This window comes from Sceloporus occidentalis, unplaced genomic scaffold, assembly GCF_023333645.1.
Source record: "Sceloporus occidentalis isolate IW3139 unplaced genomic scaffold, rSceOcc1.0.p SCAF_87, whole genome shotgun sequence".
In the NCBI taxonomy this organism is placed as follows: Eukaryota; Metazoa; Chordata; class Lepidosauria; order Squamata; family Phrynosomatidae; genus Sceloporus; species Sceloporus occidentalis.
Window position 1 is genome coordinate 4,196,232 of NW_028317067.1, and position 19,657 is coordinate 4,215,888.

General features: G+C 41.5%; 1 protein-coding gene across 6 annotated transcripts in view; it reads left to right on the forward strand.

Moving 5' to 3' along the window:
* Positions 1-19,657, forward strand: part of LOC149284946 (disks large homolog 3-like) — a 49,762-nt gene that overhangs the window by 22,670 nt on the left and 7,435 nt on the right. For 4 of the 6 annotated variants that reach the window (XM_089496103.1, XM_089496104.1, XM_089496105.1 and 1 more), the window contains 3 exons: positions 8,190-8,346; positions 11,113-11,215; positions 19,240-19,354. In XM_089496103.1, coding sequence (XP_089352229.1) covers positions 8,190-8,346; positions 11,113-11,215; positions 19,240-19,354 — 375 coding nt within the window. Of the gene's footprint in view, positions 1-8,189; positions 8,347-11,112; positions 11,216-19,239; positions 19,355-19,657 lie in introns of those variants that run through there. The other 2 variants (XM_089496108.1, XM_089496107.1) reach the window with 2 other exon arrangements.

The following is a 19,657-nucleotide window of genomic DNA, read 5'->3' on the forward strand; positions in this document are numbered from 1 at the left end:
CCCATTCCAAAACAGTAAGTATTAATATGAAATCCTCACCCTTTGCGGCTATAACAGCCTCCACTCATCTGGGAAGGGTTTCCACAAGATGGAGTATGTCTGTGGGAATTTGTGCCCATTCAGCCAAGGTAGCATTTGTGCGGTCTGGCACTGACAAGGCCTGGTTCCAGTTGATCCCAAAGGTGTTTAGTGGGGTAAAGTTCAGGGTTCTGTATGCCACTCAAGTTCCTCCACACCATACTCTACAAGCCATGTCTTTATGGACCTTGTTTTGTGTATGGCGGAAAAGACATGCGGAACAAGACAGGGTCTTCCTGAAACTGGCTGACACAATGTTGGAAACATATAATTGTCTAAATGTCTTTGTATACCCTTCACTGGCACTAAGGGGCCTAGCCCAAACCCTAAAACAGTCCCAGATCATTATCCCTTCCGCCACCAAACTTGACTGTAGGCACTATGCAGTCCGGTAGGTAGAGTTTTCCTGGCATCTGCCAAACCCAAATTTGTCCATCGTCCGTCAACTCAAAGAACATATTTCCACTGCTCCAGAGTAAATGTGCTTTACACCATTGCAAGCTATTGATCTTTGGCTTGTGTGTAGCAGTTTGGCCATAGAAACCAATTTCATGAGGCTCCTGACACACAGCGCTTGTGCTGATGTTGCTTTCAGAGGCAGTTTGGAACTCTGGAGAGGGTGATGCTCTCCAGATCATTTTTATGCACAATGCTCTTCACTCGGCAGCCCCACTCTGTGAGTGTGAGTGGTCTACTGCTTGGTTGCTAAGCTTTTGTTACTCCTGGACAGTTCCCCTTCAGAATAATAGCACTTACAGTGCATCGGGGCAGATCTAGCAGGACAGAAATTTCACAAACTGACTTGTGGCAAAGGTGGCATTCTATAACATTAACACGTTTAAAGCCACTGAGCTCTTCAGTATGACCCATGTTTGTCTATGGAGATGACATGCCTACGTGCTTCAATTTATATGCCTGTTAGCAATGGATGTGGCTGAAATATATAAACTCATTAATTAGAAGGGGTGTCCCAATACCTTGGTCCATATAGTATATAAGAAAAAAATATTATTCAAAAAACTAGAACTGTTTAAAAAAGGAACACAGCACATTATTTTTGAAAATGTCTTTTTAATCTAATACCAGTTATAAAAGCATTTGGTGGGAATTAACTTTTAAGTGTAAGAAAGCAGATGCATTGTAAGATGGTAGTAAGGGGGCTGAAGCCTTGAGGATTCTACCCTGCTTTGAGGATAATTAAGATTCCCAATTGGTGTTTTTGCTACCACTTATTTTATGGTTGATATCCCTGCTTGAATGCAGGTGACTCAATTAAGTGTGTCTTTAAATAATGACAATGACCAGTATTAGGGCCATTGGGGCTAACGCATTTGATGAGCCACTATATAGAATAATTATGATTTGCTATTAAATAGTTAATGCCCAAGACTAGGAGATGAATATGGTAAAATATATCACATAGGAAGGCAAGTTTTCAATGTATGTTAGTGGAGTGTGTAATATAAATGTGTGAGCTCAAGCCCCAGATTTTGTGAGTCTGCCAAAACTTTAGTGGGAGTAGAACTAGAAAATTTCAGCGACAGAGAATAATTGGCAAATATTGACACCAAAGTTGAAGAAAGTTGCAATATGCTTCACGTTGTTGATTTAAGGATGCAGATACACAACTGGGTTTAGGTCCAGGTCATGAAAAATGAAAATTCTTCCATACACTAAAACCGTAGAAGGATTTCCATGGGCACTTAAATTGTTAAATGATGTAGTCTCTTAAAATGGGGGGCTTGAAAAGTGAATTTTCTAATGTGCTTCACACAAGCATTTACTAATAGGTGCCTTATGAGTTTTGTTGTACAAATAAAAAATAATCTATCATCAAACACAATGCATATTTCCACAGACGTGTCCTTTTAAAAAAGAAATCTTGTTTATAAGTAGTTTTGGACACATGATGAAAATCTTAAACAAGAAACAAACCAATAGATCAAATAAGACATAAAAAATACCTGTAATGAATAAAATATTACTACAGTGTTCAAGAACAGCCGCAAGATTAAGAAAATCTTACTTATAGTAAAAGAAGAAAACCAGAAAGAGAAACAACAGAGATTAGTTGGATACGTTAGAAATAACCATAACCTGGCGATCTGCTGATGGTCTCATAGAGCTTTGGCACAGAAGGAGTAATGATGCGGAGCTTTCAATAAAGAAACATATACATGAAGAAAACAGCCATTGTAAAGAGCTAAATTGGGCACTAGAGGGCAGCAGAGGTTAACATATTTTGCTCAAAGGCTTGGATGCTGGTTCTCTTCTTGCAACACAACACATTTGCTGCAATTATGTAAAGCATAGAAAAAGAGATCTAGATAGTCTTGAAAGCTTACAATCTATTATACTGCAGCAATAAAAACACTGTTATGCGTGTGCACCATAAAGGTATAATGGTTGCAATGCAATCTTACACGTACCTCCACAAGGTGGACAGTGAAGTTGCAAGTAGTAGGCAAGAAGTCAAGAGTAAAACCTAGAATAAAAGAAATATTAAAGGAGTCCTATATAGTATAGAGGAAACACATAATTATGATCTGTATCGATTTGTGAAAACATACTGTAGAAATACAACATAAAATGTAAATATTTACATGGTCTTCCCACTGCTGGGTGTCACCGTTTTTGCTAGATACCTGTAAAAGTTCCTGCTCCCATGACTTCACCTATATGAAAAGACTCATTTTGTTTGCTGCCTCCATGGCACTGGATCCGCAGACTGCTGTGACAGCATGAAGCATATGAATACGCAATACTTCTTCCTATGTGTGGGTCAAGTGAGGCTTCTTGATGCTTAGAGCACACTATCTTTTATGCATGAATCAAGCCAGAGCATGCATGCAGCTAATCACTGACATCATGCATTACCTGGTAGATTACCAGCAGTAAGATCACTAGACATTTCATCCATCGAGAAGTGAGTGTTGTCACTGTTTCCATATTCCCAGCAGACCATTGTGAAGTAAATTGCAGGAGAGACCCTAAATTATGTGCAAGGCAAAGTTGAGACATGTGGTCCTTTTCAGGTGTCAACTAGTATAAGTGCCAGGTAGGAAGGAGCTTTTAAAACAATTTAAAAAAAAATATACTGTGTTAAACCATTTTTTGCTCATAATGTACTTTGACCAATGATGTGCTGAATTGCAGAGAAAATGCAAAAGAAAAGTTGCCCAGGAGGCAATCAGCCCACCATACCATTCTCAAAGGTCCCTTTCTTTACATAATGTCAATGTCCCATACCCCATCTATAAATCTTAATTTTGCCTATAAAAGACCAATTCAAACGATTGAATATTTTTTTAGTTCTCTAATAGAGTGAGACACATCCATTTAACCCACAAGTTGGCTGGTGATTAAACAGAAAACCTCAGCAAACATTTGTTCCACATTAAGGTTAATGTGACAAGTTCGCTTTAACTGCAGCTTGGCTCAAGATTAAAGACGAGCTATAATATAACGTTTAAAATCCGTTGCATATTGTAACACTGTGTTTTCATATAGGTGCCACTTTTAATTAACAGTTGCTGATTCTTATATTGCAAGCAATAAGCAAACAAAAGAGGGTAGATCAAAATACCATAAGACGTTACCAAGAACTCTTTGTTGCATAGTTTGGTATGAATCAGGGCCTTGCTATCCATGGACAAGATTTGGTAAAGAATACCATTTTTGGTTGCAAAAGATGAGGGAACTTATGCCCTACGGGGATCTCACGTTGTAAAATGTTGGCCCACTGCCATGAGCTTGCTTCTGCTTATTCTCAAGGTTGTTCTTGTAGTTCTACTTATAGCCACCATGATGTCAAGAGTTATGTGACCATGATTATTTATTGATTGATCTAGCCCCATCATATTCCACAGGACTGTAAAATAGGTAAATATGACACTACAAGCAGTGCATCACAGTTTCGACTTTCGACAGAAACAAAAGGTGGGGAGGACCCTGTTCAAACGTGCCTACAATCTGGAACATGAGATAGTATTTATTCTATGACTGGGACTTTTGTGTGCTATTTTATTAGTTTTCTGCGCAGACCCTCTTGGTCTTAGTTGTTTAGTAGTTGTTTGTGTGTTACCTTAACTGATTTGTTGGTATAAGACTTCAATGTTTCTGATATATTTGAGAAGTCTTGAATGATATGTCATGAACATACTCAATCTAGAGCCTCAAGTCATTCTAAAATCCAGTTCTGCACCCCAGTCTAGTTTCTGGTTAACATACAGTATTTACAATCACAAATTATTATTTTTTTTAAAGTGTATGTTTGCAAAGCCCTCTGGCACCCAAGAGAGTTAACAACAAGTGAAATGAGATATCCAGTTCCTGACGTTTATGTGGTCAAAGTTAAGAAACGAAATATAAAGGATGTTTTCATGGCAGATTACGTTTAAAGCCATGGCTGGGGATTTTAATGTTTCCAGCAAATCTTTTGACTGAATCTGGTTAAACCAGTTTTCAGAACCTTCAGTTTGGTGAGATGCTTCCTGGGAATTCACTAATTATTTCTGAGTCAGTCATAGAATAGAACTTAAAATAATTGATTCTAACCGTTTGTTTTTATGGGTGTGTTTATATATATATATGTAGATCTACATGCAAATATAAGCTCATTTTGGTAATTAAAGGGACAGTTTACTGTTCTTGACAGCCTCACTAAAGAAAAATGTATATCAAAGTACCTTGCAAATTCTTCAATAAGCATTCTTTAAACAAAAAAAAAAACAAGAAAAGCTCTTACTTGCAGCAACTTCCTCCTTTGTGATTCCACGAGTCGTGCTATTGATTGGCTGCTTGAAGCAGCCTATCATTGTCAGGCAAGTGCTCTGATTGAGAGTTGCTTAGTTTCATACCATACTTACAATATTATTATAAAGACTATAAAAATAGAAGTGAGAACTGGAATGTTGTTTTAGTCATTTGCTTGTGTATCAGGGGCTTACCTAGAGTATTTGGCACTCGGGGCGCATCCTGTATGTGGCACCCCCACACAAAAAAAATGATGTTGGCAAAAATATTTATATCACAAATTTGTATTTGTAACTGTATGTTAGCTGGAAAAAAAACTAGAAATCTGAAAAAATAAATTAACTCATAAATAATCTAAATAGATGTAAATAAATACAATTTACTGAACAAATATGGTACAGCATAACTCCTATATCTATATACTGAGCCAGACATTGACAGTAGTTTAGCATAACCTCCATCACAATATACTAAGCTAGACATTGACGTGGTAGGCCTCTGCCCTAGAAAGAGCTTGCCTGTGCCACCTCTACCCCTGAAACACGCAGCCTGCCTGTCCACCAATATCCCCCAAAACAGGCAGCCTGTCTGTGCCATCTCTGCTCCTGAAACAGTCAGCCTGCCAGTGCCACCTCCACCCTTGAATCAGACAGCCTGCATGTGCCCCCTCTGCCCCTGAAACAGCCTGCCTGTGCCACTTATGACCCTAAAATGAACTGTTTGTTCCATCCCTGCCTCTTAAGCAGTCTGCCTATGTCACCCCTGCCCCTTAAGCAGTCTGCCTGTGCTAACTCTGCCCCTTAAAGCAGCCTGCCTGTGCCACCCCTGCCTTAATTAGTCTGTTTGTGCCATCCCTGTCCCTTAATTAGTCTGTTTGTGCCACCCCTTCCCCTTAAGCTGCCTGCCTGTGCCACCCCTGCACTTAAGTAGTCTGCCTGTATCACCCCTGCCCCTTAAGTACTCTGCCTGTATCGCCCCTGCCCCTTAAGTACTCTGCCTGTGCCTGAATTCGGTTTCCTGGTAGGTGGCACGCGGGGCGCACTGCCCCCTTTAGGTATGCTACTATTGTGTATAGTGCCAGCAAAATTCACAGAGGTATAAAATTCACTGGTATAAATATTTGAAATATTTTTAGACATTCTCTGGGCTGTGCATGTACACAGACGCTTTAATTAAATCTCAATTAAGAAGAAAATATTTTAGTAAAAAAAACATCTGACTGCATTTTAGCTGAATTGACCTTCAAATTAGATTCAAACTCTAAGTGAATTGTCATAGTAAGTTTCCCAAAACTAGTGATGCTTCTGGTCAGGCTTACATGTTCGTTACATGACCTAATAAAAGATTGATTCCTGCATGGAGCATCCGATCAAGGATACACAACCCAATAATTAAAGAAATCGGAATGTGTTTAAAAAAATCGGTTAATATCAATCTGTTACGGGCGTAGCTAAATTAAAATGTCTGCGGTCTGAATCATGATGCAAATAAGGTGGAGGGGGCATCCAAAATTGGAGGTTCAAGGGAGAGAGAGATTTGGAAGGGTGCTGCCATGTTTAAAGGAAGTGAGGTGGAACGAGATAAATGATAGAGAAATACACTGGAAATTTAGAGAGAGAGACAAGGGCCAATAGAGAGTTTATTTGGCGAGCTAGATTGATGGGTGTCATTGACAACACAGGCACGTTAGTGAATCACATCCTCATAAAACAATTAAAAGCTTGTTTGTAAGGACACGTGAACAGGTGCTAAGTGACATCACCGCCAGGTCTCTGAACTGGTGACATAACATGACTTGGCATGATTGGAATGCAAACTAGCTCAACAGCAATGCCACTGACAGAGTCATAGACGCAGGAAGTACAATTAATGTCCCCAGACAATTAATGCCCCCAAACTATCACATACAGTAATATAGCTCAGTATGTCAGCTGTTCTCAGTAAAGGGTTCCCCCGGTCATGGCCACACAAAGAGGAATCTCTACATTCTGCGACTGTGGAATTATATGCAAAGGTGGTCAATCTGTGCTTTCAGGAGAAGGGGTCCTTTCAGTAGGTGTTGTTCTATATTTTGCATGTCATTCTTCCTGAATAACATTCAGTGGTTAATTTTTAAGCTGAAGAGAGAGAGAGGTGTTAACAACACGTTACGTGTTTTGTGAGCGAGAATGTGTCAGTGTGAGAGATTGAGCAAGTAAGTGTTGGAAAGGCAGATTAGTGCAGACTAGATGGTGAACAGGAGCTCAAAATATCTCTGCAAGTTCCTGGGAGAAGGACAGGGATACAGACAGAGCGGAGCTAGAAATAGGCAGCAGTGACTGAGCACCACAAGGAAGAACAGGGAGAATTTACCAGAGGAAGAGCAAAAGAATGAATGGTGGATTAGTGAAGAGGAAAGAGTATAGGGAGTGAGAAAAAGAAGAAGAAAAATTATTGATAGTGAATAGGAAAGAAGGGTGAGAGAGGGCAATGTAGAAAATCATGGGGGGCAGAAATACATAATGAGACATCACTGCTGCAAAGGAACCTTAAACCTCTAGAGAAGGGGAGAGGAGCGTGAGCCGATCAGCACTCATGTTTGCTGTGAATGTCTCTTCATCGATGTCGTACCGGAGACCCCCAATATCAGCACCCCTGAAGCGACAGCTTCCTGCGCAAAGGACAATCCGAGAGAGGTAGGAGTGAAAGAAGGGGGATTGAGGAGAGGTGTAGGATTGGAGCTATTTGTTTTGTTAGGCTGTTTGCTTAGAGGGTCCCTACAAAGTGGTTTGATATTGCAAGCCATAACAAAGAGCTGTAGAGCAGTATAATGTCTCCTCTTTACGAACCATGCAGTCACAACCTCAGAGCAACTGTAGGGTAAGTAGAGAAGGGTTTACGGGAGCCGAGTGATGTACATTCTTTGCTGGCTTTGATGATGTTGCAATCCATAAGCGTACCTGCCCAGAAACTCATCAGAGGATTTAATTAGATTTCCTTTGATAGCACCAGTCAGACCGGCCATGCAGCTGTTTCTATATCCAGCTCATTTCAGCTGCTCATACCAACCAGGCTGCTCTCCACCATCCCAACTGCTCCAGCTAGTCTACTACTCAAGTTTCACATCCTACTTATCCACTCAGTCTTAACTTGATTATCTCTGAGACATTTCTAAAAACAGCTTGTAATCTATTTGTTCCCTTTCCTTGGTTCTTACAAAGCATATCTGCTCTGGATTCCTTGTCTTCTTTATCTTCTCCACACTGGCTTTTTCTTCCCACTCTCTCTCTACCTCTACCTCTCTGTTGCTCTTCTCTCTCACTCCTCTCACCAACCTGGTTCTAAGTTCTAGACATGTCTTTCCGTCGTATGTCTAGGGAGCCACGAAAGATCATTCTACACAAAGGCTCCACAGGACTGGGCTTCAACATTGTTGGTGGAGAAGATGGAGAGGGAATATTTGTGTCATTTATCTTAGCTGGGGGACCAGCTGACCTGAGTGGAGAGCTTCGCCGTGGGGACCGCATCCTTTCTGTGAGTGCTTGTTTCTGCAGTGGAAAATCTTTCTTTCCTGATATGTTTGTTCAAAGATATTTAATCATTTGTTAGTTCTAGTGTTTTGTTGCCATTTAGCACTGAAACACCAAATTAGGTTACCCCGTAAATTCCAGAGGAATGAGCAATCAATTGTTAAACATGTATTTTGCTCATCCATATGACAACATAGGGTTAATATACCAATATGTCCCTCTATAACCCTATCTTTTCATACTGTAGCCTGTCCAAAACACTGGTACACTAATAAGCCAATTCCACCTCAATATTCACATGTTTAGTCAGAACTTGAATTCTCAACCATCATCTGATAAATCTCAGGACTAAGACCATTTTTGCTTGATTATAAAAAAAATGTTAATATTAATTAAGGAAAAAAAATTCTGAATATAAGACTACTCTATAGGAAAAAAGTTTTACCAGTAAATACGAATTTACATATAAACTATTTTTTCATATTTAATAAAAACTATGATTGAGAAAAATGCATTTCTTGTTTTTAATTCCTTTTATTTGCCAACTTGCCCCCACTTATGCTCGATAAAACTCATACCTACATAAAAATTCATATAACTTGATAACATTTTAAATCTGTCACACCAAGAATATTCATTTGTGTTTAAGAAATGTTGAATAATTCATTTCTGAAGGTAGATCTTCTGTGCCTTGGGCTTAGAATTTAATATATTCCCAGCATACGCCTCTCCTTTTCCGAGCAAGATGAGTGAACCTCTACTCGGTTTCATACATTGGACATCTAACCCTATAGACTAGCAGCCAATCACGCATCGTCAAAAATATTTACATTTAACTATTAAGTGACAAAGCCAAACAAGTATTAAAGGTGCTGTGTTTAGGCAAAAGGGTTTCAATCTGTGCTGTGCTATGTAGATCTATAATGATGCTTTTTATGTTTCTATGGCAACAATCATTCAGTATTTGATTTTGTGTCACATGATTAAGTGTGGCAAAAATTATCAATGAGAGAAAATTTTATATGATTACAGAATTATTTCTGGGAAGGGTTTAGGGATAAAGCATTAGTATGAATGATGTTTCATATAATGTATTTCATTCAGAAATGGTAAATTAAGTAGAGTAGATGGGACAAGTAACTAGCGTTATTTAGATACTGTGACAGGGAACAGGGCATTGTGGTGGATAACATGTACATTTCCCACAAAATACTGCAGTGCAATGTATTCGATAACCCCAGGGAGAATGTTTTGTTACCAGCAAAGTAATGGTAATGTTGTAGTTATGTTTGGGTCCCTGGGGTGGAGCATTTGGAGAGAAGGGCGGGCCAGTGCTCCACTCCACAGTTTACTTGCAGCAGGTGATGCAGCCAGTCCAGGAGTTCTGGTTCAGAGATTTACTCACCTGTTACCAATGAGCAGCAGGGGGCTGCTACAAAAAGGAGCCCTGTAAGTTAGTCAGGTGAGAAACATACAAGCAGTGAGTGAGACTGCATTTTCTCCTAAACAAATCTGCTGAACGGTTCCTAAACGAAAAAGGTCTGTGCTAAATGTTTTTTGTTGGTAGCGGGTAAGCCGTCCAACGATAGTTAGTTTTTTTGTTTGTCAGTAAGTGCTCAGAGAGCAAGGCTTTTCTTTTTGTTTGTTTTATTTATGTTTGTTTACAGACCTTTTAATAAAAAGGACTACAATTCTAAAAATAATTCAGCCTTATGTGGTATTTCAAACCTTAAGACTGTGTGGTTACATGATCCCAGCTCACATATGGTGGAGAATGCAGGCACCACATTGATAGTCTGGAAAAGGAAACAATACCACAAAACATTCTCCCTGGGGTTATCGAATACATTGCACTGCAGTATTTTGTGGGAAATGTACATGTTATCCACCACAATGCCCTGTTCCCTGTCACAATACCGAATATAAATCAGAGACTTATAATGTTGGTGTAATATTCAGTTGCGTGTTTGAATGCGAGCAGTGTTAGACCCTTCTTGTTGGAACATGTATGACCCCTGGCAGGCAATACTAGACTGTCAGCATCCTGCCATTTTTTCGGTTTGTACATGTATGTGTCTGCATACCTCCTAACATTTTGAATGGTCAGAAAGGGACACCTTTGTTTTTTGTTTTTTTAAACTTTTATTTTTGCCGCAAACAGGAGGTATACAGTTGAAGTATACAAACATACGTATACAAAGATCAAAAAGAATAAAAATTACAAAATGATTTTAAAGCAGCCGTCAGTGGTACAATGGTAAATAAGACAAAGTAAGAGTATGACGAGGAGAACGAAGCGGAAGGGACGCCCGACACAGCACACAGCCAGGACAACAAACGATACATTGTGTACCAAAGTATATAATTCAAGATACATAAGTAAAACCTTACAATAATAATAAAATAAAATGAGAATAAAATAAAATCAACCTAAACCCGGCAGGGGGGGACACCTTTGTTTTATGTAGTGTGAGTAGGGAGCAGTGCTTTACCAAGACCTCTAGATTTCTTTATTTATGTAACCAGGTAAGACATTTAGAAGAATATTTTACTTACACAATTTAATTTATAAAACATTATATACTGTTTCCTGGAGGAGCAGGGCCGGTTGAGGAAATCATGGATCTGTCTCTAACCGGCAGTTCATGCATAGAGCATGCTGGCTATTAATGCAGAGCATCTTTTTACCTCTCTTTCGCCAATTGGGTGGCACCATATAATATGCAAGGTATTAATATGGCTAATTTATGATTTTTTTCTGCTGATGCAGGTTAACGGAGTGAATCTTCGCAGTGCAACACATGAACAGGCAGCAGCAGCCCTGAAACGGGCAGGCCAGACCGTGACGATCGTAGCACAATATCGGCCAGAAGGTAAGTAGTGGAACATTGTGAGATATATTATTATATATATATTCACTATAATAGTAAACAATGCCCTTATGCCTCATTGACAACACAACTAGATCATGTTTAGAACTAGACGGAATTTAGTCAATTTTGAGCCGTAACGTCTGCCCTGCTTTGTTTTTCATTGGAGATCAGGAAATTAACATCTCTGCCTTTGTGCTGGTACAATGCAAGTGTGTTGCATTTGGGTTTTCACCGCATGTATGCATCAATCCACATGGTTTAAGACAATAAGCAGTAGCTCATTTATTGGTAGTGTTCTGTACAGGCCAGCATTTTCATGGGACCAGTTTGTTGTTTGTGTGCAATCAGTTCTTAGACTATTTGTTCCATTCTTTCGAAATCCCTGGATTGGGATGATACGTTTTTCATCTGATTTCATGCTGTTCTCTTGTAGTGAACACATAGTCATTGGGGTATGTGCATTAAAAGATGAGTAGATTGCTAGATGAGGATTCCTAAGCATTTTCTTCTGGGGGTATTTACGTATTCTTTAAAGTACTCAAACTTTTTAAAATTGTTGGAGTTAAACACATCCTCAGAGCCAAGCAACTCTTATTGTAGCCATGTTCTTAACTATCCAAATGTAAGGGAGAGCACAAGTTTGTATTCCAATTGAAATCAATATGGAGTCAGTTTGGATAACCTGGAGATGCTTGTAGAAGGAAGAATTCTCGTAATACAAGTAAATTCCCTGAGCTTTAATGTAGCTAAAATTGTGAAAAATTGTGAAAATTTTCGAAGACGTGTACTGCCAGTAGGTGCTCTGCTATTCACGATTACACCCACTTACAGGTATACTCACTGCCGGCCAACTCCAGATTGGGCTCACACAAAAGTAAAAGCTTACACTTCAACTAGGGAAAGCTATGTTTCCTATTTCCCAAGTCACTCCCTGTAGCATAGGAGATGGCTTCGCCTATCTGGATAGGGCAGGTGAAAATTAAACCCCCAGAACCTCCACCTAAACATGTGTTTTTTCCTGTCCTATGCTGGGTAGGTGCATTCATCTCCATTTGTTATTTTCTTGAGCTCGTGGGAGAGCTCCGTTTCCTGCTCCGTATCCCGCTGTCTATCCGCCCCTGGTTGGACTGTGGGAGGATCATTCGCCACTGCTGAGGAATTCATTCCTTGACAGATCCCAGTGGATCCGTTTTCACTACCATGAAGCCCTTGGTCTGGGCTTTGTGGTACTCTGTACTCTGCAGGATAGGAACGGTTACCTCAGCCAGAAACGATTCCCATGATGCACTTCCGTGCACGAGCAGGCTATTCCGAGATGAGGGCGTCTGAGGTCAGCAAAGGCAGCTAGCAGATGGAGAGTCCTACAAGCTTGAAGCTCCATATTGCAGGCCTTGGTTCACCCCTGAACACACAACTGGCATTCCACCCTTGGGTTAAATGCTTAATGAAGTCTATCTGCAGCCTACGGCCTTTCAAATAAGTGATCACTGGTGACTGGGATCTGCATTTGGTCCTCACCCGTCTGACCTTAGCTCTGTTTTTGCCTTTGCAAGACGTCTCCATCAGGATGCTTATTCTGAAGACTTCTCTATTGGTAGCCTTAACATCAGCCAGACGGGTAGTGGAGATCCAGTCTCCAGGGCAGCGGTTTCCAGGGCACCACAGCCCAGTGGCTAGTCTCTGCCATTTCAGAAGCTTACAAGGCTGGCGGTGAAGAACCTTCCTCAGGACCTAAAGCTCATTCAACATGGGCCGTATAGACAACTTGGGCTGAGCCAGCTGGGGTTCCTGATCTAGAGAGTGGCTGTATGGAAGAGTGTTCACACCTTCGTGAGACATTATCGGCTAGAGACTTCTAGGTTAGAAGAGTGCAAGTTTGGAAGAAGAGTTTTGCTAGTGACCCTCGCTATAAGTTTTGTTAGATTTCCTATGCTACCCACTAGCAATTTTTTGCCCTCCCTAATAAAGATGATTTTCTATTTTCAGAGGTCTTTTGTATTCACTGAGGGTAGGGAGGAGGTTCTGGGCATTTTATTTTTTCTTCTATCCTACCGGAAAGTGACACAGAAAATAAATTCTCAGGTAAGAATTTTGTTTCCCCATTAGTTTCAAACAAAATCGGCAAAAAGTAACTACAGTAATATCTTGGGTATAATACACAGGTATAACTTTCCAAGCAATTTTGTAGGAAAAATGTACTTACATATACTGACCCACTAAGCCCTCTCTATCTGCATTTCCCAGTCCCAGCACACTGAGTCTGAGTGCCAGGGTATGATGTCATTTCCCAGCACTCAGGGGCATGCAGCATGTGAGGAGAGAATGCGAGTGTGAGGAGTGAAGGCGCGTGTGAGGAGTGAAGGCGCGTGTGAGGAATGAAGGCGCGTGTGAGGAATGAAGGCGCATGCAGCACTGCAACCATACATATAGCTTACAGTACACAAATACTGCAGGGTAGGAATACATTGAAAGGGTCTGAGTCCCCAAATCATGCTAAAGAAACAAACTTGTAGTTGCAAATAAACATGTTCACAAGTATGACACACTTTTTTGCACCTCTGGCAGGCTACAACTCCCATCACTTTTTTCAGTATGCTGCCTGAGTGCGATGTCAGTTGTGTTCCAGAAACCTCATCAGACCATTTTTTTTATTAAAAAAGGACATATATAGTGGTACTTGTGTATTCCCACACCTCAGCAGGCATGAGCCGGGCAGCCCACGCAGACTGTGCCAGCACTCCTATACCCCTTAAGGACATTTGTCTCTCCTTGTTTTTCTTTTTGGGGTCCATGTCAGCAGGAATCAGGCTTTTCTAGCAGCCTGCTAACCGGGGGACCTCCCAACAGGTCAGCTGGATGCATGCTGGCCACTTTTTGGTGGCATCACTGGTTACCATGGTAGCAAGTAGCCATCTGAGCTGACTGACTGTTTGTCATGCTTTATTTTCCTAACAATATTATATATAGATTGTAATAAATCAATGTCTTATGATTCCATTATATAGAGAGAAGTTTCATAGTGGCGAATTGGCACTGACCAGACCCTAAATATAGGTATTTATATCTATATATCTATAGATATATATATATATAAATATATATCAATATATATATAATGTGTATGTGTCATTACACACATGCAAACATGTCATGGTGGATCATGTGTATACATCATAGCAAGGGGCCGGCTTCTTTCTAACATGCCTTTGAGAGGAGCGTGAGGTGAGCGCTGGAGCAGAGGAGAAGCCGGCTGGAGAGACTGAGGCTGCGTGGGAGGTGATAGGTGCTCTGGGCCCAAGCTGCGTGGGCGGGGTCACTAGTTTCACCGGAAAGGGCGGGACTTTCGGCGATCGCTGGAACTGCTTCGGAACCGGGAGCGGGAGCTGTTTTACTGTGTTAATAAAACCTCACCGGCGGGCGGAGCGGGTAAGTGCAGAGAATAGGTACTCTCCGTACCGTTTCGGGGTGACACGGTATGCTAAGAGCAGACGCTTTCCGTGGGGTGTTGGAAAGGCGCTGCCTGCAGAGCAGGAGTCCGATGCCGTGCTGGGGAGTGGACGCTCTCTGTGAGACGAGGAGCTCCCACGGAGGCAGCGCTTTTGTCTGCAGGCTTGGAACTTTGGCTTCGAGGAGGCTACTTTAGAGCAAAGTAGATTTGTAATTCCCTAAATTGTTGCAGAACGATAACTCCCATCACCCTCAGCTTCGGGTTGATGGAATCTGTAGTACAAATTTTAGGGATCAATTCCCAAGCCTCGCTTCATATATAAATGGACTGCAGTAATAAGGACTGTCCATGAAAGAGCTAAACGATGAAAGCATCTGCTCGCCTAGTATTGCAGAACAAGGTGTTTGAGCCGCTGCTCCCATGATCTGTAGGTACAAGGTCACTGCTTCCTACCCCTGCTGGTAATCAGCCAAGCAAATGGCTTACTGCCTGCCCTATCCGCCCCTCGGTGAAATACACTGTGCTCGGCGTTACTGGAAAGCCTCTGGATCCTGTGTGGAGCCGGCGCGTGTACCTGTGTGTGGAGCCGGCGCGTGTACCTGTGTGTGGAGCCGGCGCGTGTACCTGTGTGTGGAGCCGGCGCGTGTACCTGTGTGTGGAGCCGGCGCGTGTACCTGTGTGTGGAGCCGGCGCGTGTACCTGTGTGTGTACATTAGGGTGTTAACGAAATAGGGCGATGTGTCGTGATATAGTGTGAGGCTATCTCTGTAAAGGGTTACAATGTCCTACTAATGGTGAGCAGGTATTCCTGCTGTAGAGGCTTGGAGGGGATTCCTCTTCGGCTTGCTATTTGCTGACATCGGGGTTGCTTATGGGCAAGGAATGCACTCCGGGAGCGCTGTATGATATAGAAGGTTCGGAGCCGTGCGAGAGGCTGACGTCCGATGTTAATGTAAGAAGCTGAGCTACGCGGGAATGTCTTGACAGATCGTTTTGCTGTCTTTCCAATGGATTTCCAGGGCTGGTGCCTGTAATATGAATCAGGAAGTGAAGAGGCCAAAGGGAATGTTTACTTTATTCAACGTGTAATTATCTGTGCCGTGTGCTAAATCATAATTGTAGACGTCTTGGTTATTATGGCCTTTAAGGACGCGTAGACATCCAGTTTTGTGGCAACCGGTCTAAGCCGATTACCTGGCTGTCCAGTACGTTCGGTCGCTTCCTTTGTAGCATCGTTTTGAGACATAATATACACACACAATGGTAATGGGATAATCCACGCAAAGTCATTCACCGGTCATCAGATTCGTAAGGAAATTTGAAGGACCAATCCAAAATATTCTGTTTTATATGTAAGCGTGCGCTTCTTGTATGTGGGCGCCAACTGGGGACTTCGTGTGTCCGCTTTCTTGGAGCGGGACAAGGATCCTACCTTAAGCCTGGCTCAAACTCCAAGATCAATAAAACCATTGATTATTTTGTGTTGACAGAAGTGAAGGTACTTTTATAATTAAGAAATCCCCAAAACTCTGTTTATGAAACAGGAGGGATGGGGAAAAAGTAATAAAGGTGATAATTGTTCGAGAAGACTGTTCAGAACATCTGTTTATTTAGCAGCTTTTTCTGGAGCCACTGAAGAGTGCCATAAAAGTGTCAAGGTCCAGTGTTCTGCCTTTTAGGCGGAAGTGAATATTGTGTATTGCGCAATTCTCTGTCTGCCCAGTTCATGCCCAGTTCTTAGAAATGCTAGTTGGTTGCTTTGTGACATCAGACAGCCGCCCCGGGGATATGCATGTATTTGGGCGCAAGCACATTTCTCCCTTTGTGCCTGGGTTTTGGCACCCCGTTCATGCCATTGGCACTGTGTAAGGGGTGCCGGTCCAAAGAAATGGGGAGAGGTTTAAGACTCAATGGTGTCAGGGATTTGTGACTTCAGTATTTTAATAAAGGGAAAATACTAAGCTTGGGTTTCTTTTCTGTGTCCGATTTAATGTTCTGATCTGTAGATTCTGTGATTACACTACCCTACAACCCCCCCCCCCCATGGGAAGTGTTTTGTTTGGATGTAAATGGGGAAAAAAATGTAAGAGGTAAAAATACCTCTAAAATACTCCAACCCCCCCCAACAAATATAGGGACAAATCTGCAAAGAATAACGCACACACCTCTAGTTCACCTTCCAATGGCCCCCAATCTATAACTAAAGACCTAATATATAATCTATTTCCAGCTCTCCCTGTCTGCTGATGGCAGTAAGGCGGATAGATAGATGGTGATCACTGATTCGCCGGTCCCAGATCACATGACTAGGCACACAAGCGGATATCTCTCGTAAACTCATGACATTCTTCGTTGTCTTGAATCATGAAGAAGTGGGTTTATTAATTTGTGGATTGCAATCAAATACCATAAAGCTTCAACAAGTTACTTGGAATAGAGAAACATCAAATGCATCACAAGGACGTTTAATAAGAAAAAAAACCCACTCCTTTTACCTCCCAACAGCAGTCTTTATAATATACATTCCAACTTTTACATAGCTGTAAAAAATGTCCTGTCAATCTTTAACTAGCTTGCTTACAAAAATGTGAGCGCTGCTTGTTTTTCCACCTGTAAGATCGAGTGTCCCCTCAGACAAGTCACACCGTGTTATCTTTTCATTTCTAGTGTGGGTACTATGCCTGTGGTGTGACTAATCCATAAGTATATAGGTGTTTTTGTGCCTTTCTGTAAAGATGCAAAGAAGAAATACACCTTGAAGTGACTAATATATTCTGTCATTGCCTCATACCCACACGAGCAGTTGTATGATGTCATTCTCGCTGCACTGAATTAATCATTTAATCCGCACCTCACCGTGGGTATTTATAAGTGATATCTGGAAGAGAATCGTCTTTACACAAATATTTTAACCATTTTTTTTTAAAGATTCTGAGCAGAGCGTAGAAAGAACGGTAATATGCCCGATAATCCAACGTAGCTGCCCTCTTAATAGCCTGAAGTGCACTTGGTTACAGTGCTTGATTTTGATGAACGTTGCCTTACATACTGGTTGTGTCTTATTTGTAATATATCTATTGGGGAGTAAGTACTTTGGGGGGGGTCTCATTAGAAACCTCATCATCCACAATGTCATTTAGTTTTTTTTTTAATATTTGCATGTTTTGGGGCATTTTGGGCAAGAAACCAAAATACTGTGCATATTCAGGTGTAAAAGGGTGAGAAAATGAATTGGGAAGAGCTCGGTGAAGTCATGTGTTCCTTTGGTTAGTGTCCATTTATTTGTAAATGAAAAATCCAGTGTATAAACTCTGGAATATTAGTTACAGATTGTTCTTGTTGTACACTTTATGGCAACCCTCATCATACCTGATTAATGCGAGGAAGTTAAGTGAGGTAGATAAATTGTGCAGCCTCCCAGCAGAAGTGGCTAATGCATTGAGGGAATTTAAACATGCGTGAGGTGGGCATGAAACTATCCTGAATCTAAGACAAGATCATTGACTGAGTCTTTACATCTGGAAAAAGGGGCAGCGTAGATGGACCGAAAGGTTATTATATGCTTCTTTATCCATTCTATGTACGATGTATTGTTTATGCCTTCCTGAAGCTTAATGTTTAGGGCACGTTTGTAATATACAGTGTGTGCTGCTGGTTTAAAGAACCATTAAGCTTGTAAAATAAGTGGCTTCTCTGACAGATCAGGAAATCATACTTCATTTCCTGTAGCTGCTACCTGACAGTTTATCAGCTGTAAATGTCTTAATCCCGTAGCATCTTAGCCAGTCATCCGATGCTGGATCTCTCATCACTCCTGCAACCAGACGCTTTCATTTTGATTGACAAGCGGGATGTCACAGATGCCTGGGGCAGCGTTTTGGAGGGCACCCCTGTTGGGTTTTTTTTACATCCATATTACTGTCTGCATTGAGACATTACGGGTCACCCAGAGGAATGACTTAGTAACTCCTACATTGTAGACTACTTTCTAAACACTCTTGGGAGCAAAATCTAAACTGGCTTCTTCTCCCAGTATGTGTCGTAACGTGCACTTTTGTAAGAATTAAGGTTGTTGCTTTGCTACATTCATTGAATCCACACGTTGTCGTATTGTTGCGTTAAATCTGTGTTTCAGCGTTAATACACACATGGCATGGGTTCTTGTGTGTCTGTGTAATATTAACAAGTAGGGGCCCTGCAGTTGTGTGCCTCAGGATCTTTTACTGTGACACCAATGAGTTGTTATGAATTACGCACGGCTTGGTTTAGGGCACAGGCGGTTTAGCTTGTGACGAGTAGAATTTCCAGGTGTTGTATAAAACCGGATGCTCCGTATGTCTGTGTTTGGACTTAAAGATCGGTGTGCAGCCTCCCTGCCCTGCGCGAGGTTTAGATGGTTAAGCTGCAGGGATCGGCTGTCACTTGGTGGTTATCTAAGATCCTGATGATTGCAGTTGACTTCTCCCTCCTCCCCTTGATGGTTGTCATAGAAGACAAACTATTGCTTTATTTCTGCGTCTTCCAAGCGCCTGTGTAGAGTATAAACTTTAACATTAAGACATTTCCACTTCCACAGAGTACAGTCGATTTGAGTCAAAGATCCATGACCTCCGAGAGCAGATGATGAACAGCAGCATGAGCTCAGGGTCCGGGTCCCTCCGTACCAGCGAGAAGAGATCGCTTTATGTCAGGTAGATGCTGTGAAAGCGTTTGTACGGGACAGAAAATGTCTATACAGTTGTATGACAGGCCACGCTTCCTAACGCTTGAATGCAGAAACCTCAGCAAGAATGGGTTGTGTATTACTCCTGAAGCAGCAATAACCCATATTCTATTTTCTTGGTTGACTATAACTTCTGTATGTGTGTCTCTATTTATTTTATGACTGGTTCCGCAGGTTTTTGTGACACTTCCTCTCTGCACTCCACCTTTGAGGAATGTTTCTCGTATAACCCTAAATGGCGTAGACACTTCATAATAGCCGTATGTGTTCT